We start from the raw sequence: 23,252 nt of genomic DNA on the forward strand, positions 1-23,252 counted from the left end.
GGTTGTACAGTGCAGTGAAATTTTAGAGTATCACAACCATAGAGAAGAAATGGAAGAGACCTTTGTGTTTGCCTTTTAAAAAGTCATGATTCACTCCTTCCTATTTGCTAAGGTTCTTTGGAAACCTTTTTTTTTTTTGTATTCCAGGTATTAATGAACATTATTCCTTAATACACCTTCAGTTTGTTTAGACCTGGTTCTGTACCATTTTGTCGTGACACATAAATTGATTCTGCTCCCCATCTCAAAGAATTTTTCTTTTTTGTTTTCCTTCAACATCCTTTAAAGAGTTTATCTCTTAACTCAAGGTATTAACTAACTCGAATAAAGAGCATCATCCACATGAAATAGTTGCAGTAACTGAAATATAGTTCTGCTACAATTTAAAGGTACTCTATTTCACTTCCTTTGGAATGCCTCAAGCCGTGAATGGAGCGTTTCTTGGCAAGGATGGAGTCTCACATCTATTCTTAATTAGCTTGTTCTCCCTACAGTTTTGATTTGATTCTTTTCATGTAATGCCTATTGCATTAGGTATGAAGTGCATTGGGCCATGAAACTTCCCTTCTCTTGAATCTCACTTTGCTTTTATTTTTGCTCAGGATTAATGAAAAGCTGTTCTTCATAGTATGCAGCAAACCATAAAAAGAACATGGGCCGATTCAACCTTTCCATTCTCATTTGTTCATGTCAATTTATAGCGTAGTCTGCATCGGACAGAGCTGCTCTTTTTGGTAACTTGTTTTTCCTTAATTCAACTTGGGATGATTCTGCTTCTAATGCTCCAACCCATCTCCTCCCACTTAACCTATACTATATCTTACATCATGCAAGATGTTAGGAATGTTAGGAGTACTTTCCCAACTCCTCCATGTAGACAAGCAGATGGCATGATGAAGTGTGCCACTAAGCTGACTCTGATCCTTGCTTAGCTGCTTCATCGTTGCCTTAAAGCCCAGACTTCCTTCTTTTTGGAAGTATGCTTTGGTGCACCCCATCTCTATAATAGAAAACTATTCTAACCATTATAGCTATTGCCCCATTACTCTCAATTCCCCTACCTTCAGGGTATATAAAACTCCCCTAGTTCTCACTTTTTTAAACCCTTAGAATCCCATTCTCTTCCTTCTGATCACCAATATGGCTTTAACACCACAAGTTCTGCTAGTGAGTGCTGTTTTTCCCTGCGTGTTTCTGGTGCCTACTGAACTATGCCTCACCTGCGTGGTCCTCAACCCTGTCAAAACAAATACATGAATGTTGCAGACCTGACACAGCAGAGCACTTAGAATAATCACAGGCTTCCTTGCAACCACATTTAACACATGCACACTGAGACAAAATTACTTTCCATACATTCTCACTTTAGTATACTTGGCATCAAGTTCTTTGTAACGGCACTAGACCCTTCCCAATCTAACCACTCCATAACTAACCACTAACTTTCATGGAGAAATGAAGAGCTTACCCTTGCCTCACACTTCACACACAATACCCTATCCTAAGCTAGATGCTCATGACGACCACCCCGTAGGGACAATGAACTGCTGGGATGGCTGTGAGCCAATTACACTTCTAGGTTGCAAACTCAGGCCCACGTGATTTATGGTCAACAGCAAAGAGAAATTTTACCGTCAGAAATGAGGATTAAGATAAGCTGTGTTTGTAGTGAACTTTACTGTCAGTGGTGAGAGACTTTTAGTAAATTTCAGGCCTATCCATGAGAGACTTAGTGAACATCCATTTTGGTGGTGAAAGACCAGCAAAGTTCAGTCTTATCAGTGTCAGAAAAAGAATTTCACCGTCAACAGAAAGGAAATTTCATGAGCATCAACATTAGTGGTGACAGACTTCAGCAGAGTTCAGTACTAACGTTGAGAGACATATGCACAGAACCTTAGCAACTGGTCGTTAGTGAAGGATGTACATAGACAACAGCAGCACTAGGAGCATCCAGTGAAGAGCAACTGCAGCCTTTAACAAGCGAGGTGAACATTTGTCACCGTGGCCCATCCGTCACACACATACACCTGTTGGCGTTCCTCCCACCCCACAGGTGTGCTAAGTAGCTCACAAGTGTTTTAAATTCAGCGTTGGGGACCAGGAGGAAGGAGGGTCTAGGGTGGGAGGAGGGGGCAGAGGTTTTTGAGTTAATACGATGTGGGGAGGGGGTGGGGGGGATATAGGCGAGGGGGGTAAGGCGTTTGAGGTCTGGCCTCCGACAGGTGACGCGTGGCTGTGTCTGGGTAAGGTGGCTCCAAACGGAGGAAGGTAGGTGTCGGCCTCTAGTGTCGTGTTTGGCGCTTGTGTAGTGTAGACACACGTGATGGTGTCAGATGTAGTAGGGTTTTTTTTTCTTTCTCTTTTTCTTTTTTTAACGTAATGGTGTCATCTGTCGGTAATGTCAGATGTTGTATTTAGAAGTCGGAATAAAACCTGTGATTATCATAACACGTGACTGCTTAATCGCCTTCTGCATTGCTGATCCCAACCATCCTCTACAGAGACGGGCATCGTGAACTTTAACCTCCGGCACATCTGCCTCGACTGAGTCGAAGTCATCCTCGTCTTCCTCACCGAGACAACCACATAGGAAGGACTGGATGTCCCCCTCCTAGGCGTGCGCGCCTGTACCACCTCGAGATCCACCGGTGTGGAAGACGTCCTTATGAAAATCTCAAACGCAAGAAGTACCCTAGGAGGATTCCCAGTGGGAGTGGTGCTCCTGAGGGCGACGCTGCTGTTGCTGCTGCTGCTACTGGACGGAGCGTCTGGGATGAATGTAACAGAAGTAGCGTCGAAGATTCCAGCCCAGTGGGAGCACCGGTATGACCAGGATGTGGCCGGAGGAGACCTGGTGTTACGAGACTACCTCCTGGAAGAGGTCCACCCACGCACCGCCCTCCTCTGCCCAAAAGGCTTCGCCATCGCTAAGGTGAGGTTGGCTACAGCGTGCGTTCGTGCGGCCTGCTCAGACTTAGTAGTGTGTCAGACGTTCGTGTGAGTCGAGTTCGTTCATCTTGGGAGAGCGTTAGTGTTGGATGTGATATCAGACAGGGAAGGAGTTCGTTAGTCGGCAAGAAAGATGTGCGTTGGGTTAGGGTGTAGAGAGGGAGTTGGTGAGACGCATAGTGTGGGATGAGGTTCCGGAATGAGGGAGCTCGTCTGGAATTTCAAGAGGTAAGGTAGGTGGAAAAAAGGGTTAAAATGGGGCAGGTCTGTGTCTCGCCCCAGGTGGGGTGAACCAGATGTGTTCTGAGTGAAGGAGAGGTTGAAGGGACTCCGGGGGTGTGGTGTGGGCGGACGGGTGTAGAAAAAGGGGCTTTGAATGTTGAAGTGTAGAGAAGAAAGCGTTTAAAGTGGTGCTGTGTATAAAGCGGAAAGTATGTTTAAGGAGGTGGACGAAATGTATACTTGTATAAGACATATGAATCGAGCGTTGAGAGAGTGTGTCAGGAGGAAAGTTAAAGGGGTTTGTGTACAGGGATGTTGAATGGAGTGATACCTGTGTTCAGTGGTGTAGGACCGTCTTCACATATATGGGTAACGAACAGGGAGCTTTTGTATGTAGAGGTATGCAATAGAAGGTGTTGTAGTGGTGTTGAGGAGCAAGGAATATGTGATCATGATGGTGGCGCTATACCAGCAGGTGCATATGTAAACTAAGTGCCCAGGTGACATAAGTTAACATCTGCGCGTCTGCAAGGTTATTTGAATGACATTTCTTTATATATTATTAAGTGGAGGACTCATCTACTCTTTCCAGTAGTGGGAGAGGGTAGAATTTATATGTATGACTGTAGATATTGAGAAGATTAAGAAGCCTCTGTGAGGTTTATTTACAGACTGGTACAGAAGAAAGACACTTCCTGATTGGTTCAAGATATTCCCTCCTCCCAACACACACACACACACACACAGCTGGGGATCACTGGCTTAGACAGCTTTCCCCTCAGTGTCACGGTGAGAGAACAGCCGACATCGACCATCAACGCACCTAGACTTCTACACAACCTCAGCACCCGCTGGGGACACACACGAACCCATCAACGGCCTCTACCTCCTCCCCTACCCACTATCGTAGCGCCACACTCCACCGTGCTCATCATCTACAGCTACGAATGCTGCTCCTGCTGGGGGATGACGTCCTGGGGAAGCACCCTGGGGAAGGACTGGATGTGCCCTATGCCCACTGGCTCGTCAAAGCAGAGGACGGTGTCGCCAGCGACGAGGAAACTGGCAGCAGCAAGTGCCCCACTCTCCAGCGGTGTTTGGGATACCAAGCTTGTCTCTTTAGCTTTGGCATCGAGCTCTGTCACATGGATCCCATACCTGGACAACGGAAGGTGAGAGTATTCATTCATCAATGTCATTTCTCAATCGTGTGTCTAGATAGCAATGTATTGTCGTATCTTTCTATGTATTCTTCCATAAATTTTCCATCTGGAGTATTGCAGATATAGACAGTCTAATGCACACATACATTAGCATAGCCGAGGCTCAGACTGTCTGTTAGATTTGCTATTCACTTATTATTTATATACGTGACTTCTTAAATTTTCACCTTCCTCATGACCATCAGGATCTCCTGATATCTGTCCTTCCCGTATACTACTACCGTAATCACTGTCCCTCTTCTGCTGCTCCTCCTCCTCCTCCTAGAATCTGTATGTGACGTTGACGTGCATGAGGGAGGAGGCGATGCTGTCGGCCATACGAGACGCCTACGACGACGCTGACGTGGTGCAGGAAGCTGGCCGCAGGATGCACCTGGTGAGTGTGTGTGTGTGTGTCTGGGTGTGTGTGTCGCTTGTGATGGATGCTCTCAACACCAGGATGCACCGGCCTTTTGCCTCGTGTGTACGAGTACAAACAAAACCTCCTCCTCCTTCCTCCTCCTCATGAGATGTGAAACAACATGTTCCTGTAAGTCCTGCACTTCTAAAACTGTAAGTTGTGTGTTGAAAGGATTATCTCTTGGGCTGGAATTCCACCGAGAAGGCAGGAGAGAGGGTGTACTGCTCACGTGTACTGAGTTTCTGTTGTATGCAAGTGACATGGAATGGTGTAAGGTATAAGGTTTTTGGGTTCGAACAAGTAAGACACGATGGATCGGATCGCTTCGAAGCATTGGGCTACGAAAGGCGTCATGAAATAGGTTTAGCGATTCGGAAAACTCAGGAGGACTGAGATGCAAATATTGCTACATGGATGCTGCTATTGGACAGACAGGGTGTAGGAAAACTACATGGGAGAACTTTGTTAGAATATCTTGTGACATATAGTGAACACATGGTGCACTGTTCAACAGGCCACGTGACCTGAATCGTTCATACGCATCAGCGAAACTGTTCCAGAAATGTTGAACTTGACCCAACGCACTGAGCTCCTCCAGTTCGTCAGACTGGCTGGGAACACCGATGATATTTGACTTCTCTGGCCACAGGTCCTCCACCTGACCTACACGTCGCGGCTGGAGGAAAGCAAAGAAGACTTCACCTCGACAGAGATCATGAGCCGGGAGGAGACGGAGGAGGAGGTGTTCCACGGCACATGCCACCGTCTCAAAGATGCCGTCAAGGCTGGCTACCGCGGCCACTGTCCCAACGAACCGCCCGACCCCGTCGACGTCAGTCATGCCCTCTGGTCCCTTATGGGCAGGTGAGATGCCGGGAGGGACCCTGGTACGTGTGGAGCGGGACGGGGCTCTGGTAGGTGTGAGAGGACCTGGTAGGTAAGACGACCAGACCAAAGGTCCTGGTAGATGATATATTTCTGCTGGAAATGTGAGAGGCGGGAAGTAGATAAGGTAAAACTCAAATGACGTAACACCAGGTAAATGAAACTCTGATCTACGTTTCGGTTTGTGATAATTGAACTTTGTCTCCTGACAGTTATATCTATAGTCTGAGCATGTTAACATTAACCCAGCATAGTAACATGTTAGTTCCTTGTCTGTCCTCCCTACCTTACGTCGCACTTTCTCTTCCTCCTCCTCCTTCCTTCCTTCCTACCCCACCTCCTCTTCCTCCTCCTTCCTTCCTTCCCTTCCCACCTCTCTCCTCCCCTCCCCCCTTGCGGTGCGCCAACCCCCCACTAATCCCCTCTCCTCCTTCCCCAAGGGTACCGTCGCCGGAGTGCCGGGTGGAGCTGCAGCAGATCTACTGTTCCTTCATGTACCAATCCAAGGGCCTTTGCCTCCCGCCCTTCGCCCTCATCCCCGGACAGGTGAGAAGCCCTACGTTCTCGAGGGTTTGGTCTTGAACTATATCGCCAGCCCTGGGAAGGTCAGGGAACAATGTGTCTTTTAGATATAAATATCTTTTTAAAGAGCCTGGAAGTAGATCTTTATAATGCCTGTTCGTGGATTATAGAGACCTTATTTTCTAAGTGAATGCCAGTAGGAAACCTGTTTAGAAGGTCCTTGAAGGAACTGTCGACGTTTCGCCCATCCATTTAAAAGATCGTCTTGAGGACTGAGTCAGGTTGAGAAGTGGGCACAGGTTTGATGTGGAGGAGGACACAAAAGTAGCACTGTGGTACAAGCCACTGGTGGAAAATTCAGGTTGCCGATGTTGCCGTTTCTGTTCAGTAGTTGACACGTTGTGGTGGAGTTTGTCTGGTGTTTTGTGGGTTCTTTTACCAGACTACGACAGTCGTAGAGTCCGGCAGACGTTAACACTGCGTCGTCCACTCCTGCAGGTGAACGATGCCGCCGCCCCAGAGCTGCTCCAGCTGTCGTTCAAGTCCTTCCCTCAGCAAGGATCCCGACCCGATGCGACTCGATTATCGGGCGTGCGATCCGACCCACACGCTGCCCTGATACCCGTCCGACTCGGCTTCATCATCTTAGCCCACAAGGACCCGCCAGCCGTGGTAAGGTACCCCTCACCACCCGTGCCTCACCACCCGTACTTTACCAGCCGTCCCTCACCAGCCGTTCCTCACCACCCGTTCCTCACCGCCCGTTCACCACCACCCGTTCCTCACCACCCGTTCCCCATTACCCGTCCCCCACCACCCGTCCCCCACCACCCGTCCCTCACCACCCGTCCCTCACCACCCGTCCCTCACCACCCGTTCCTCACCACCTGTTCCTCACCACCTGTTCCTCACCGTCCGTCCCCTACCACCCGTTCCCCATTACCCGTCCCTCACCACCCGTTCCTCACCACCCGTCCCCCATTACCCGTCCCTCACCAGTGTATCTCCTGTGCCACAGATGCAGCTGCTGGAGCTCATTTACCGTCCCCAGTACCACTACGTCATTCACGTCGACCATAGGCAAGCGGACACGCGCACCACCCTCACCGCTCTCCTCGCCAAGCGCATGCCCGCTGCTACTAATATAAGGTGAGCTAACTCACCTCTCTCTCTCTCTCTCTCTCTCTCTCTCTGGCGTTAAGTAAACTCCAGAACTTCCGTCATTACCCCCACCCACTCGTCCTCTTCCGGTATCCAGCCAGCCAGTGTCATGGTAAAGGTGACCTTAGTACCACAAGTAAAGACTCTCTCGACGTCTCTTATGAGAGACCCTCCATCGCCCCCGACGTCCTACAATGCTCAGATATCCTCTTACGACACCATCTATCCTCTGCCTTTCCTCCCTCAGGATTCTCCCTGCCTCGCGGTCCTTCGTGGCGTCATGGGGATCCTTCAACATCGTGCGGGCGGAGCTGGAGTCCTTCGAGGAGCTGCTGCGGATGGGGGTGTGGGACCATGCGGTCAAGCTGAGCGGAGCAGACCTGCCCCTGAGGGACGTGGATGACTTGAGCGCCGCCCTCGCGCCCTACAGAGGGGTCAGCTTCGTGCCGCTCCTCGGCAACAGGAACAAGAACATGGATTCTGACCAGGGTCTCGTGTGGGACGTCTGGTGAGTTAATGACGTCCTCACGACGGTGCCATGAAGCCTTTCCCTCCGCCGTCTGTCGCTGTGGCTCCTCCTCCTCCTCCTCCTCTGCCTCCTCCTCCTCCTCTGGCCTGGGAGATCCTTCCTAGTGTTTGCTGACTCCTCTTCCTCTTTGTGGACACAAGTTAAACGTCAAGTCTTTTGGAATTATTATTCTTACTTTTTTTCATTTTCCGAGACTTTGTCACTCAGGTTCTCTCTGTTCCTTTGTTTTTCATGAAGTTTTTTCCCCACTGAACCTCTGTTCATCATCTGTTATACTCTTCATTCTTCGAGCAATCATCATGAGTGATATTGTAAACAAACAAGTTGTTTTAAAATAAAAAAAGAATGTATTTCAAAATAACTGAAACATTCAAATTTTTATGATATTGTTACGTGATCTCAGTATTCATCCAATTAGCTACAAAGCATCTAGTTCTTCTCCGTGAATCCAAAGGAGGTTACTACACATTTCCATGGTTTCAAGACACCAGCTTATCTTCAATCCATTTACTAACCCATCCTGACCTTGCATGACCGCTGACCTCGGCAGGCACGGGTGTGAGGGCTTCGTCTACAACGTGACGAGAGGAGGAGGTCAGCCGTACCCGGAGGAGATACCCATTTACACCGGGTAGGTCAAAGAAAGAATGTCAGCTGATGCTTTGGACGGTCACCTGTTGATATATGTTCATACACACACACACACACACACACACACACACACACACAATCTTCTGATTTTCCGGCTGCCCAGGAATGTCCAAACTACATCTTGCGATCACGCTTTCATCACAGAGCCTCTCTACTCCATCCTTTTCTCACACTTCTACCCGCAACCCCCATCGTCCCCCTTTTCCCCTTCCTTCCTGTCGTGTCCTCTCATGACCTCCCTCTCGGTAGGTCGCAATGGTCCATAATGAGCCGTGACCTTGTGGACTACGCCCTGACCCCATCGCGTCGCTCGGACGTGCTGAACCGATGGCACTTTCACCTGCAGACCTCCATCATCCCAGACGAGTCCTACTTCCCCACAGTCACTATGAATTCGCCCTATGTGTAAGTACACAAGACTCGTCCGTAAGTCCCAGGTCCCGTGTGTGTGTGTGAACAGCAGACGTATGGAAGTATATCCCTGAGAGTACCCCAGACTCAGTCGTCAGTATGTTAACTCTGTACGGACGTGAACCCATTATAGGAGTAGAAACACTATATAGATTGGGATCTTTCTGGCTGAATCTCCTTATAGCAACGTAGGTTTGAGCCACACGACCTCAAAGTCATCGATCCTCAAGCCATACCCGTATCTCGCTAGTCCTCCCGACCCCTGCCTGCCTAGCCACGTCTCTCAATGTCTCCCTCTCTCTCCACCCCGGCAGGAACCAATCCCGTCCCCTGGGATTCCACTGGCTCAAGCACTTCAAGGGACAAAACACCATTAACCTGTGTCGTCACATGGAGGACGCAGACTTCTGTGGCCAGGTAGGTCGAGGGGAAAGAGCAAAGGAGGACTTCCAATAGTCCTTAAGGCGCAGGGAACCATCTCCTGGTTGGAAGGAAATTCAGCTCGGTTTCCAGAAGGAAGGCGGTACGATAGTGGTTGAAACTACTGAACTTGATCACAAGAACTTCCCTCGAGGTTCCGGTACTTTTGTGTTCTTTAACATCTCTCTCATCTTGCCAGAAAATCATCTTCAACTTCAGAATAAAGTGATTTATATGAATCTATTTTTAAAAGTACTATGTTTGTTTTAAGGTGTCCTTCGTTTAGACCCCTTTCTTGATTTGATGATATTCTTTTCTGTTGGCAAAATTCTTCATTTATGTAATCCTGTGCTTCCACTGCCCACAATCTCAATCACAACACCACCACCACCACTGAACACTTCCCTTGAGTTAGACTTCCTGTTCATCAACCAACCACTCGAGTTCCACCACCATTGAACACGTCCCATGAGGGTTGAAGCATATACCTCCACCTGTGAAAGCCCTTCTCCCTCCTCCTCCTCCTCAGTGCTGCTGGACGCTGTCGAACCCCCTTCTATCCACAGGGTCCCGCGCCGATAGAGGAGGAGGACCTGATGACGATGGTGAAGTCCTCACACCGATACTTCTTCGCCAGGAAGTTCCTCACCCAGAGTCTCGACCACCCGACGCGCGTCAGGGTCAGTGCTCCACACCCCTCCTCCTTGGCTATGGACTGGAACCCATACATACCAGCACGATAACACCACATTTTCACCACACACCAGGTGACGTTCCATGCCTGAGACAAGGTATTATAAAGAGACTTGACTTAAGACTACATACAAAGGTCGATGGTAGGTAAAGCTGGTCGCTAGAACCCTACTGAGGACTGGCCACATTTTAAGTCATCATTGGTGAAGTACATAAGACTGAGCCTTCCACATGACCCCAGCAGACATCCCCACTCTATCAGGCTCACACGTCCCTCTCAACAGTGAACATATTGCCAGGGGAACCTGAGGAGCGGGAGTAAGATCCTGGTTAGCCAGAGGTTGGGTATCCTTTCTTCTCTAGAAGTAGAACCCTCTTCCCCCATAGGAATGAACCTCATGCCACAATCCTTCTCTCAAATAGGACCCCCCGCCCTCATTTCGATTCGAACCTTCCACCTCTTATTAGAACCTCTCACCTGCTTGATTAAAACCCATGACCACCTCTCTGACTAAAAGCCTCTCCTTCCCAGCATTGGAACCCCTGGCTTTTATTTAGACCCCCTTGGCCTCTCCATGACAGGTGACAGAGCATGTAAGGACCAATTACTACCTGGAGTTGAAGAAGTACCTGCCCCGCGCCCTCCTGACACAGCTGTCACACCTGGCCTTCCATCAGCTGCTGGATCAGCTGGCCACCAGCCCCACCCTCGCCAGCATCACCACCTACCCTGGCCATGTCCGCGCCTTCAAGGTATTACGCTATCTGCAGGTGCTATAACCCGTTTTCTGTGTAGAAAACATTTTCTAAGTCAAACGCCAGGGTAAACTAGTAGTTAATTAGACCTAAAGTTTACTGTTGATAAATGTAATTCTTTAAAGTTAGATAAATGAATATCGAGAGGTAAAACTTCAGCTGAATATTGTGAATTTTTGTAAAGATTAGTGAACGCTAAAGCAATATGGCTTCTCCATATTAACACGAATCATTAAATGTTGACATTGATCGCTACCCTTGTGTGTGTGTGTGTGTGTGTGTGTGTGACTTAACAACTAATGGGAATTAGAGATGTGATATTCAAAGTAGGTTCTTATTGTTTGAGTCAAATGTAGACTGCTGCAGGCAAGGCAGCACCTTCTCGTACGCTTTCCTGAAGAAGGAGTACTTCGCTTTCACCTCCTACCTACGTATACCTTCCCTTCCCTGCAGGTTCTACCGAAGCTTCACCTGACGGACTCCTGTTGTTCCCTGCCCTTCGAGCGCTCCTTCAAGAGCACCCAGGAGTTCGTCTACTGGATCGACTTCGACATTGTGAGTTTCGAGAGGGGAGTGGAAGACCCCAGGTTCTCTAAGATGCTCATGACACCCATTTAAAACAGTTAGAAGTTATTACCAGGCTTCTAACTTCCACGTAGACTAGTTAGAAGTCATAGTTCGATGTTTTGATCATAGAAAGATTTGTATGGAAGAGGGGGGAAGAGAAGTTGTTAAGTATTAGCTACAGGTTCATCCTACAAGCAGACGAGTTCACAAGCTGTAGATCTCCCTTGTATATTCTAAAATCAAACATAAGGTAGAGGTATGTTCTCAGGTGGACGAGGCTGGGTCTTCAGTGGGTGGAGCTCGAACCCTGGTGTCTCCGAGGCCCGCGTGCGACTGCTACCCAGATGGCCACCTGCGTGCTCTGAGGGCCACCACCTGGCCAGAAGATCCCAACTCTCCCTATCAGTAAGTTGCTCTCCCCAGTGATCCAGCACTTTAGTGGTTGACGAGTTCCCCTCATTGGCCCAGGTTTGCTGTCTTTTCTGTCTACTTCACATACACCTAGGCTGCCGGCATTCAGCCACACACACACACACACACACACACACACACACACACACACACACATAACACCTGATGTTAACCCACTTGACTATGTTCTTAAGTCTAGATTTTCCTGAAGTATCGTAGTATCGTAGTCTCTCTCTCTCTCTCTCTCTCTCTCTCTCTCTCTCTCTCTCTCTCTCTCTCTCTCTCTCTCTCTCTCTCTCTCTCTCGTCAGATCAGTGCGAAGGGGCACTGCATGCAGAAGGAGGGTTCATAAGAGGGACAGGGAACGACGGACCCACGTCAGATCAGTCCCTGCCAACCAAATGAATACCTACGACAAGATGTCGCCATAAATAATAATTTTTTTTCACCCACGCAGTACGTCCTCACTACACTCAGACCCTCATACCTCCCATATCTCTCTACCCATTGATCTCTTCCCCTCACTATCACCTATAACCTCATAAATCGTTTTCAACGCCATTCTCTTTACTCATATCTCCGTTTCCCTACCAACTTAAGCTATAACTCAGTATTGTCTGCAGGTCAGCGTTGAGCACCAACATGCCCCTGCCATACGCGATGCCTGGCGCCAGTTCGGTGTTCGTGGAGCTGTGGTTCCATGTCGGGGAGCGGAGCGTCACCCCGGAGTGTCGGGCCAAGCTGAGGCTGCCGGGCACCCCTATGGAGGTGCCCAACTTGAACGTGAGCGAGGTGACGGGAGACCCACTCTACATCGTGGGGCAGATGCTGGACCCCAGAGGCAATGTGAGGTAGGGAAGAGAGAGAGAGAGAGAGAGAGAGAGAGAGAGAGAGAGAGAGAGAGAGAGATTATTATATTCTGAGCTAACAACATAGGGTGAGGGCGAGCACACAACACTCACTTGTAGTAATGGGTTATGTCATACTGCAGGTGTAGTCAGGGCATGACAGAACTTTGGACCAAGGATCATGTGCACCCCAACATGGACGAAGAGAGTGTGGAGAAGCCTGCCTTCATGACCCTCTCATGTGGCACTATGGAACCTGGGTCCTGGACCCTCCGTGTCTTCCAGGTGAGTCTTGGAACATCCGTATTTCCAGGTAAGTCCAAAAGAGGCTCCTGGAACCAATTTTTCTTCCAGGTAAGTTGACGAGGGAGTCTTGAGGTCTTTATACCTTCTAAGATAACCCAGGAAAGGATTCTTATAACCTCTGTGCATGTTACGATGACCCAGGAGGGAGTCTTGTATCCTCTGTCCCTTCTACGATATTCAAGGAAGAGTTACTGGCCTCTCTGTGTCTCCTTAGATAGTCCAGCAGAGGGTTCTCAAGTGCAGAGGCTTTCTGTCTCTTCGTAAAGTAAACGGAAACGTCTATACTCCTGATTTTCTTCTTTGTAACGTTGGAGGCTGAGCGCCAGCAATGTTCCTCGTGAAATATAGAGTTACTTTCGGCACAGGAAACAGTATCTATACAAGAAGCAGCGGTATCTGCAACAGAACTGATGCCTATGTCAAAACCAGTGCCTTAGACACTAGCTCCAAGATCCCTAAGTTCCTCACTAGACGTATGTTGTACCACGAACTTGGGAACTAATGTGCCATTGACAGTTGGAGTGTTTTGTAAAGTTACTCATCAGGTATCAGAGCCTACTGGCCGTCTTACATTTTCTGTGCCAAGTTATAGCCTTAGTAAATGTATGACGGTTGAGCAATGACGATGTTTCTAAGGGAAGTGTAGTGTCCGACTGAATGTTTACCACCGCTTTAGGATAGAGTGGAGGGTGCCCGCCACTACGAGCTGCCGGTTGTGGTGCTCCCAGAGCCCCAGGACCTGCCCCTCGACCCGCGCCAGCAGGAGCAAATCGATCTACTACAAGGACTCTGGACCATCGACCAGGTTGCTCTTTTCCCCTTCCCCGACCACTACGGGTAGGTCCTCCTTCAGGAGTGGAGTGCATTGACATTCGTGAGTACTGTGTGCGTGTATATGTGCGTATGTAGATGTCTCTTGTGCCTCTCGATGCAGCTTTCTTAACCCTCAGGGACACTTCGAAGCTTCCTGTGAGGGAAGCAAAGCGTCCTCTTCATCAACCAAGCAGCAGCAACAGCAGGAAGAAAGAGAACGAGGATGCAAAGATGCTAAAGCAAAAGAAAGAGATGAAAGAAGAGGAGGAGGAAAGGGTTAAGGAGATGGAGAGGAAGAAACTTGGCCTTATGAAGGATGTGAACATCAAACAGACGAGATCTGTCGAAGACGAACAATATTATGGCTTCTATCACGATGACTCCACCTTCAGGTAAGTTGGTCCAGGCAAATCTTTACACACACACACACACACATGGGCTTCCCCTGATTGAGCGGTTATCCTTGCTGACCATGATTCATGTACAGGCACCACCCGAGTTCGAATTCTGAGCGTGACAGTCGGCCCATAGCTAGCCCAGCTGTTCATCTTCTTCGCGGTGCTAGTCATTTAGTAGTTACCTTGCTTTGATAGGGGGAGAGGAAAGGCATGGCAACGCTAGTAACTCACAAATATTAATTGCGGAGGAGGGCAGTTTAAAGTCATGGCTGTCTTGCTTTAATGTATTGTGGCATGACACCTCGCCTTCTTGGGGCATTGCCATCCCATTCGTTCGGAACGTGGAGATGATGTAGATTTATAATAGTTATCGTAATAATAGTAATGTTTTCTCTGATCCCGTCTCGGCAGTGTGAGAGTATGGTTCGTGTGCGGGGGAGGCCTCCTGACGACGATGTTGACGCTGGTGTTCACCTACCACTGGGTCGTCCTGCCGGGCCTCTCCTCCGCTAATGTGTCATCGAGGATGCGACGCTCGGCCGTGTTCGTCTTCGCCGCCATCCTTCTGCAGATCTTGATCTGTTCCGTCTACTGTAGATGATGTTTTAGGGCTCATTAGTTGTCTTACAGGTGTCGTTAGTTTTTAATTATGATAGCCATGGCGCTTGACTTCCACACCCTCCGCAGCGTTTGACTTCTGTACTTTTCATGGCATTTGACTTCCACGCCATACGTGGCGCTTGACTTCTACACCTTTCACGGAGCTTGACTTTCCCGCCTTCCATGGCGTTTGACTTCCACACCATTCATGGTATTTGACTTCTACACCATTCATGGTTGTTTGACGTCCACACCCTACATGGCATTTGACTTCCACACCCTACATGGCTTTTGACTTCCACACCCTACTTGGCGTTTGACTTCCACACCCTACATGGCGTTTGACTTCTACACTTTCAGCGGTATTTAACTTCCACATTTCTCCGTGGCTATTGACTTCTACTCCTTTTATGGTATTTGACTTCCACATTCTATATGGCGTTTGACTTCTACACCTTTAATGGTATTTGACTTCCACATTCTCCGTGGCTATGGACTCCCACTCCTTTTATGGTATTTGACTTCCACACCCTACATAGCGTTTGACTTCTACACTTTTAATGGTATTCGACTTCCGCATTCTCCGTGGCTATTGACTTCTACACCTTTCATGGTGCTCGACCTCTACACCCTCGATGGTACTCGACGTCCAGACTCCTGGAAATTCCCAAGACAGAATTTCTACCCTCCAGCGTTTGATGATGTGTCGAAACACCCCCTACTCTCTCTCTCTCTCTCTCTCTCTCTCTCTCTCTCTCTCTCTCTCTCTCTCTCTCTCTCTCTCTCTCTCTCTCTCTCTCTCTCCGCGAAACAATGTATATGTTTTTTTATAAGGCTTCATATTTTCTGTTCATTTATGTTTTCGTGTACAGTGTATTCATGTAATTCCTGAATATTTATATGTTATACACTGTCCTTTTATAAATAAAAAGAAGAATGAATTATATGATAAGGAATTCTTGTAATACTGATAGAAAGGACTGGTTGAGTTAAAATGATTTGAAAATATGAATTAATATGTAGTGATGAAGTGTACATAGACAGATAAGGGTGGAACAAATTCATATAGGCACTGAGCAGTGTATGTGTACGGCACTCGTGTTCTTTTGCGAATAAATTCTTATCTAAATTGGAATATAAACCTTTGGTATTTTTAGTCATTAAGAAAATAGAATACATGTATCTGTTTAACATCGTCCTTATGTGTGTGTGTGTGTGTGTGTGTGGGTAAATAGATAATCATTTATTTTATAGTTAGGCAGCTATTCGGCTGAAAATAGATAGGCGAGGTATTACAAAATTGGAAGGTCATGATGGTAAGAGTTTGTCTATTGTTGGATTCCAGATAATTCTGAGACCATACATTCCCCTTGTATATTTGGCCCATGATGCTCCATGGATGGATGGATGATGAACCTTAGCGATTACCTACCTTTAGAGGGTCATTAGGCTACTAAGTCCGTATTAACAATCGTTCTAACATGGACCACATGTGTAGTGAGAGTGTAGTAGTATGTGGTCATAGAATTACCCTCAACACCTGAACAAGGTGTTTAAGGTATTTACGGTTGGTAAATATACCTTACGTTGACGGCCTTCATGACCCTGGCTTAATAATACCCAAACAACCAATTGTTCTAAGAGTACAGAGAGAACAAATTAATTTAAGATGTAAACTGGTTTTATGGTAAGATATATACATATATTTAACGATAATATTTTACTTTGTATTTTTCCTCCACCCGAGAAAGTGGAAAAGTACATTATTAAGAAAAGATTCGAAGGACAATGAATGAACATTTTCTTCAGGTGTTCAAGATAATTCTACGACCTTATATGCTCTGAATGTATTGATATGGCCTTTGTGTTTAATGGTGGATTTAAGAACAAGGAAGTCTAAAGCCCTTTAAGCCAGCAGAATTACTACTATACACGGTCTAGCCGCCCGGGCATTTTTGCTCTTGTTATCCTAGTGTGAGGCCGGAGGCTCCATCACCCACGTCAACATCTGCCCTTCTGACCCCACCATTTCGTGTCTTTTTACCTAAATTACCGAAATTATGTGAAACGGTAAGCTGGTTTTCCTTTTTTTTTGTAAACATTTTTGTAAGTTTGATCAACTATTACTGCATTAATCATGATATGATTAGTTACTAGTTAAAGAAGGTATTAACTACATACTTCAACCTGATACTATGGATATTGATCATTTTTTCATACAAGGTAGTGATAATTACCCCATTTCTGACATCATCGTTCATCTGGCAGGTAAGACGTACCTACATCAACCGTTATTGAGGTTACGTCATACGTAAGTCCTATGTTGGGTTCTGTGGTGCGTGGCTACAGTGTTCAATTCCCCGTGCAAGTAGGCGAAATTCTGCCACTGAATTGAGTGGAAAAGGAGGAACAGATTCACGCGAAGCATGTTTAAAGCAGTAGAGTGAAAGTTGTTGTTGGAAGTGGACTGTCTATGGAGTCTGCGTCGGCCAAGGTAATGTGTCGTCCATATATTCATAGTAGACGAAGGATTGTGATTTCTCAGTGTTCATATTCAGACGTCATAGGCTCCTATGGAATGCCATTTAACTTCAGGGATTACGAGATGAGTCGAAATTAGATGCAGAAATGAGCAGCCCCCGCAAAAGATAAATCTTGGTTTTATCCTGAGTGTACAGAAATGATTTGCCTTCGGGCTTTGTTACGTTCGTTTCCTCATATGTAGATATGTGTCATCAGTTACGAAGTCGAATATATGGAGAACTCCTACGCCAGACCAGCACACTAAAAGATTATAGATGTAGCTGATAGCCGTGAAGACGGAAAACATATCATTACCTGTTAGATGTAGTTGCTTACAGACAGAAACAAGGGTTAAGTGATGGATCCCAGACGGAGCAACGTTAATCGCCTCGTTAACTTGAGTTTGCCCAGAATCTTGGATTTGAAGCGAAATATTTATCGTCTATTTCTAAGTGTATCTATGATATTCTTCTCATCCACTCTGGTAAATCATTATTGCTACGAGCGAAATCAGACGAGTCTACTTTTAAGGAACTTGTTGATATTATCGAAACCTTTGATAGTCTTGAATACCTGTATTAAAGCTGAGATGATCAACAACACGTAATGAACAGCTGAGATGATAAAAAAAAAAACTCGTTTTTTTTTAAGGTAAATAGACTAAAGTTTAATCACCTTTTAAAGGATTTGTTTATCAGTTTAGGAATCATCTTGAGAGCTCGCCTCTGCAGTTGGGAAACCAAAATTGAAGACATTCAAGCTGGGGACATACCAGTGACTTTTAAAGAATGATCAATTGTCTAGACCTAAATTCGATAGTCCTAGCTACAATTCTGTTAATCATTAAGTTTACGGACAGATTCTATTGAACTTTGTGATATATTTTCATTTTTCCAGAGAAAACATGCTCCATATTTATATAGGGTAGGCTAATTTACTTGAATAGTTTGACCATACTTCATATTTTCCACAATTTTGATATCTTTGTCAATACAGTAGGCCTGTTGTATACACTGAACTACATTATATACTTAAGACGCTGATGAGTTGATTGTGACCCCATCTCGCCTCTCACATACAGATGACGAGGACCGAGAGGCGGAGGGAACTGCTGGTGTCGTGGGTGATGAGGAAATATGTCAAGTTCCTGGTGCTGGGGGCGCTCTCCTCCTGCGCCCTCCTGAACCTGGCCCTCCACGCTGGCGCCGGCCTCCAGTACTACTGCCAAGACGGTGAGTGAGTGGTGGGAAAGGGGAAAGGACCGTGTCTTTAGGTAATAACACGAAAAACAAAAAATGACTAACGATTACTTCATTTCAACATCTCAACACTACAGTTACACATGGGTCGACCTGTGCCAGTAATGGCACCCCGAGCCCACGCACCTGACCAGTGCTAGTGATGGCACACCCGACCTTGGGCTGTCAGTGACAAGGGCCCGTAGCGGCAAGCTTCTTTACACGAAGTGATTGCACAGTACATACCACTGCAAGACTGTTGGGAGAAGCCGTTTGGTCATAACCTTTGGAAATACGGGCGAGGCTGGGGGTTTGACTCTCAGAGGGAGAGACAGCCAAGCAGTAACCATACTCTCTGTGTCCAACAGAGTGTCTGGCTGGAGTGTTGAAAGGCCCAGTGAAGACATTGGACAAAGATGTTGTACTGTACATCAGGGATCACTGGGTGGACGCACCAGCACCCCGGGGGATGTACAAGGCCACTTTCCCACTGGACAATCCACCTTGGGCCACCGTCGGCTACTGGGGCGAAGGTTATCATTTCATCAACAACTACTTCAAGCAGTACAAGGTTAGAAGATAGCTTACGGCTCACTGAGGAGGCGCTGATGTATCATCTCACACTATTGTTGTTTATTGTCTAACACAGCTATATCTGAACTAGAGGCACATTTGTGTTGTGTTTTTTTTGGGTTATGTTGGTAGACGACGGATTTAGAAAGTAAATTTTTAACAATTTCAAGTTTTCTGTACAACACAGTTTACCATATATCTTGATTGTGTACTCGTCATATTTCCATCTAGTTTACTTCATGAACCTCTCTCTCTCTCTCTCTCTCTCTCTCTCTCTCTCTCTCTCTCTCTCTCTCTCTCTCTCTCTCTCTCTCTCTCTCTCTCTCTCTCTCTCTCTCTCTAACCCTTATGAAAATTTTACTTTCCGAATTCGTTATCCACAGAATCCCGGCACCTTTATGGAGATCGGCGCCAAGGACGGAGAGTTCATGTCCCTGACGCTCTTCCTGGAGCAGAAGCTAGGCTTCAGTGGGCTACTGGTGGAACCCAACCCTCGCGACTACCAGAAGCTACGAGCTGCCGGCAGGTCCTCCTACTCCATCAACGCCTGTGCCACCCCCGGAGGCAGCCACAGGAAGGTGTGTCTCGATGTGGTTGGGATAAGGAAGTAATTTGTGGTCATCCACAAGTGCTGCTGGCGACGGCGGGTCCAAAGGCGAAAGAGTTGAAACGTGATCGTGTGAAGCGTAGATTTCGATATTGCAATATTTTTTCTCACCACAACACAATCATAACAGTAAATATCTGTTTTGATTTTATATTCTTTAGCTTTTCCAGGAAAGCATTTTATACTTAAATACATCACTAGCCAATGTAGTTTTTTTCATAGGAATCTTTTGTATGTTATTTTTGGCTTTCAAATGTGTTATGAAGTGTTGAATAATTTTTGGAATATATGTATTTAATTGTAAAATGGTTATTCAAAGTCGCACTGGAGAAACTAATGAAATATATACCAGTAATTGATTTACTGTACTTAACAGATCTTTCAGAAATTCGGTAGGAATGTAGAATAGAAAACCGAATGGAATATTGGTGAATATGTACCATGATGGTGCTCATAAAACCGTCAAAATCTCTTTGTTGATGTCACCCATTTATAGCTCAGTAGATTCAATTTCTATGATATCTCAAGGTTTAAAGAAAATTGTATCTATTAGGTGATAAACTATATTCATTTTCTTTTCAAAATTCTTCATTCAGTTACACACATTGACACATTTTTCACACATTGAAAGTTCATACCAGCCAAAAATCTTGAGGGCTTAAGTTCTTTTTTTTTTTCTAATGCAATAAACCTTTCGAACATTTAAGCGAACAAAGGCAAATCAAGTTCTCATCTTTGATACATGGACTACGTAAGCAGTGATAACATATATGATGTTGTCCATCTTAAGAAGGTGTTCAAAATCATTCGATTATTGGTAATAGTTTGACGTTAAGCCTTATTTGGCAGTTGATAGGTTTTAGAGCCCAAAGCACTCGACCAATTTGCTACAATCCCATTTGATATACCTGTCAAGCCATTGCTAGAAATACTTCTTCATACCAACCCGACATGTCGCACAGAGTCTGCCTGTGATATATAACCAGTTGGTCCTTCTTGCAGGACGTCCTTTGGATGCAGGATCCGCCCGAGAACCTGCCGGAGGTGGTTCGCCACGTACAAGAAGGCAACAGTATCCTTCTTCAGTATGTACAACAAGAGGTGCGTCCTGGGAGGAAGAGAGGATGGAGTTTACTCTGTGTGTATGTGTGTGTGTGTGTGTGTGTCATTACCTATTTAGAATCACTTGAAGATTTCTAATATTTCCTTTCGCCTCTCCTATCATACTGGCCAGTAGCAACCTTTCATCGACAAAGAAGAGCGTAGTTGTTTTAAAAGATGTCAGCCTTCAAATCGTTTTCTTAAATTTTCCAAATTCTTGTATCAAATTATATGCCATTCATTTTAAAGTGTAGTGGAGTCTGTGCATCCATGCCTTATTCCACTTATATAAACCCACCTTATTTTTTGTTCCATTCCATTGACTTTAGATGGCCAAGGTAATCCAAGTGACCTCAGCTGACCTTAGAATTTCTATTGACCTTACATGACGCCAGTGTGGCTCATGTGACCTTAGTGACTAGAGCTTCTGTTGACCTTAAATAGCACGAGATGACGACCCGAGTTGGACAGAGCGATTGAGCTGGGCCTTGAGAGCCTATATTAACCTTCGATTGCTGGAGGTGATCATGGACGACCCTCTTGCAGGAGCGCAGTCTTGGGAGGACTTTAGAGGTGCAGTGTTTCAACGCTGGGGCCATGGCGCTGGCAGCACTGAAGACTGTTAAAGTGGACCTGCTGGTCATTTCGACCCATGCTGGACACCTGGACATCCTCACCTCCATTCACCTCGGGATCAAGTTCAGGGTGAGTAACTGGATAAGCAGATTATAATGAGAGAATAAACAGATATTGACTAACTGATTTTGTAATCTCATTACGTGAATATTGAAAGGTTTTGTTAATTTACTCATTTTAAATCAAATAGACTTTGATGTGATTAATGATAAAAACTAAAAATATCTACTTTGCCTGGGATTTGGAGGATTGCATTCTAATCTGTTGATGAAGTGGACGATGTTCTTTTGTCAGATGGTAGTGGTGTTGGTCTCCCTGGTCGCCTCGGAAGACTGGAAGACTTTCATGTCGATCGCCCGTAGCAGAGGCCTCACGCCAGTCTTCAACAAGTATAACTTCCACATCCTTATTCCCGAGGCGGAAGCAGAACATGTGTAGACGAAAGGAATTGGTTTTTCTGAAGTGCGTAAACCCATGTTTTTCAGCAGTCGAAACACGAAAATAAAGCATGGCTCCTAGCATCTATTAAGGGTCAGATATTTGGCTTTATCATTTATTCTAATCTTCGAAAGATGTAAAACAAGTTTGCGATAAAGCGAATGTAATTTGGCGTTGACGGCTTCACTGGCCCTAGTAATTGATAGCCCTAATGCCCAAACAACCGAGTAACTTGCACAGTGAGAATCTATGTGGTCTTCGAATTAGCCTAAACATCTTAAACTGTAAAAATATTTTTCGTTTGATAGATGTAGCTTACGTTGATGGCCATATTGAGCTTGGCGGTTGATAGGCTTAAAGCCTATTGCTGCTACTTTCAGCATCAAATGGAGAAAGCACCGATTCCTTACTTATAGGGAAAGTATTGTTGTTATGCGTAATTATACCATCGTAAATTCATTCTTATAAGGTTCGATGATGCTCATTCTTTTTACCGTTGCTGCAGATACACATAACTTTGAAGAAACGTGATTCGCGCTTTGGAAGCATCATAATTCACCTTATATGTGGGTCTTGAACATTTATATACGACACCCTAATGAGTGGCCGTCTGTACTTAGGAAATTATGGCCATCAGAACTACTGCAGAATAATATTGGAATATGGAAAATATTGCCACCGATCCAATATCATCTCAAGTAATACTGGAACATGTGAAGTATTTTTGAATAAGGGATTGTAATCCCATTCTTAAAGTTACAGTGAACGACTAGGATACAGTGAATTACAAGATTTGTGATAGAGATAAGGAGGGTTTTTGCTTCCTCGTCTGCCTGTACATTATTCAAGAGTTTCGTTGTCCCTAGAAAGAGCACTTACACTCGATGTGTGTATGGCCCATGGTCGCTTGATCTGGGAAGAAAAGCTGATGAGAATGTTCGAATGTCATTACATATTGTGTGTGTTTTGAGTTGTGCCATTACTGGCACAAGGCCGGGCCCTTGCGTACCTACAGCATAGTGGGGCTCTTTCCTGATCGTGTGTGTTGTGTAAAACGTAATGAATTGCATAAAAAAAAGAGTCGAGTAATCAATACGAATGGGTTTTGTATGAATAGCTAATGTGCATTAAACTTGTTCACATCTCTTTATTCTTTTCTCAACTTACTCGTCAAACGTATGAATATTTGATGTTTCTATTACTACATAATAAAAACTGAATATTGATATCAGGCTGTGATCAACTCTCAAACAACGAATGTGTGTCTTGCCAACATTTTGCTTATGAAGTTCTTTCTCTTAATAGTCACGTCACCTTGTTTGGATACATTCATATGAGTATCAGAACTTATCTGTATGCCTCATATTA

At 45.8% G+C, this 23,252-nt stretch overlaps 2 protein-coding genes across 4 annotated transcripts; both read left to right on the forward strand.

The window, feature by feature from the left end:
• The first annotated feature begins 2,191 nt into the window (after positions 1 to 2,191).
• LOC139747373 (uncharacterized) lies at positions 2,192 to 15,991 on the forward strand. The gene is made up of 21 exons (XM_071659617.1): positions 2,192 to 2,271; positions 2,505 to 2,935; positions 4,116 to 4,346; positions 4,663 to 4,773; positions 5,447 to 5,661; positions 6,123 to 6,228; positions 6,703 to 6,876; positions 7,223 to 7,353; positions 7,613 to 7,873; positions 8,445 to 8,525; positions 8,795 to 8,950; positions 9,271 to 9,373; positions 9,943 to 10,056; positions 10,652 to 10,822; positions 11,279 to 11,380; positions 11,661 to 11,797; positions 12,427 to 12,654; positions 12,795 to 12,936; positions 13,634 to 13,794; positions 13,908 to 14,162; positions 14,580 to 15,991. The coding sequence occupies exons 2-21, from the start codon at positions 2,669 to 2,671 to the stop codon at positions 14,767 to 14,769; spliced, it is 3,336 nt and encodes a 1,111-aa protein (XP_071515718.1). The 5' UTR covers positions 2,192 to 2,271; positions 2,505 to 2,668; the 3' UTR covers positions 14,770 to 15,991.
• Positions 15,992 to 17,062: 1,071 nt separating this feature from the next.
• On the forward strand, positions 17,063 to 23,153 carry LOC139747406 (uncharacterized). 3 transcript variants are annotated; one of them, XM_071659750.1, is made up of 7 exons: positions 17,063 to 17,211; positions 18,373 to 18,523; positions 18,898 to 19,100; positions 19,486 to 19,680; positions 20,712 to 20,810; positions 21,357 to 21,515; positions 21,720 to 23,153. In XM_071659750.1, exons 2-7 carry the CDS (start codon positions 18,373 to 18,375, stop codon positions 21,882 to 21,884), a joined length of 972 nt encoding a protein of 323 aa, XP_071515851.1. In that variant the 5' UTR covers positions 17,063 to 17,211; the 3' UTR covers positions 21,885 to 23,153. The 3 variants fall into 3 exon arrangements, with proteins under 3 accessions (XP_071515851.1, XP_071515837.1, XP_071515844.1); XM_071659736.1 differs by having other exon boundaries at positions 17,141 to 17,262; XM_071659743.1 differs by having other exon boundaries at positions 17,141 to 17,262; positions 21,741 to 23,153.
• Positions 23,154 to 23,252: the final 99 nt, after the last annotated feature.

This window comes from Panulirus ornatus, chromosome 5 (genome assembly GCF_036320965.1).
Source record: "Panulirus ornatus isolate Po-2019 chromosome 5, ASM3632096v1, whole genome shotgun sequence".
In the NCBI taxonomy this organism is placed as follows: Eukaryota; Metazoa; Arthropoda; class Malacostraca; order Decapoda; family Palinuridae; genus Panulirus; species Panulirus ornatus.

Coding starts and splice junctions, on each gene's coding strand:
- LOC139747373 (XM_071659617.1), top strand. CDS start 2,669: ATGAAAATCTCAAACGCAAGAAGTACCCTAGGAGGATTCCCAGTGGGA. Junction 10,057..10,651: donor ACCACCCGACGCGCGTCAGG/GTCAGTGCTCCA, acceptor TCTCCATGACAG/GTGACAGAGCATGTAAGGAC. Junction 13,795..13,907: donor CCCTTCCCCGACCACTACGG/GTAGGTCCTCCT, acceptor CTTAACCCTCAG/GGACACTTCGAAGCTTCCTG.
- LOC139747406 (XM_071659736.1), top strand. CDS start 17,242: ATGGAGTCTGCGTCGGCCAAG. Junction 19,681..20,711: donor CCGGAGGCAGCCACAGGAAG/GTGTGTCTCGAT, acceptor TCCTTCTTGCAG/GACGTCCTTTGGATGCAGGA. Junction 20,811..21,356: donor TTCAGTATGTACAACAAGAG/GTGCGTCCTGGG, acceptor ACCCTCTTGCAG/GAGCGCAGTCTTGGGAGGAC.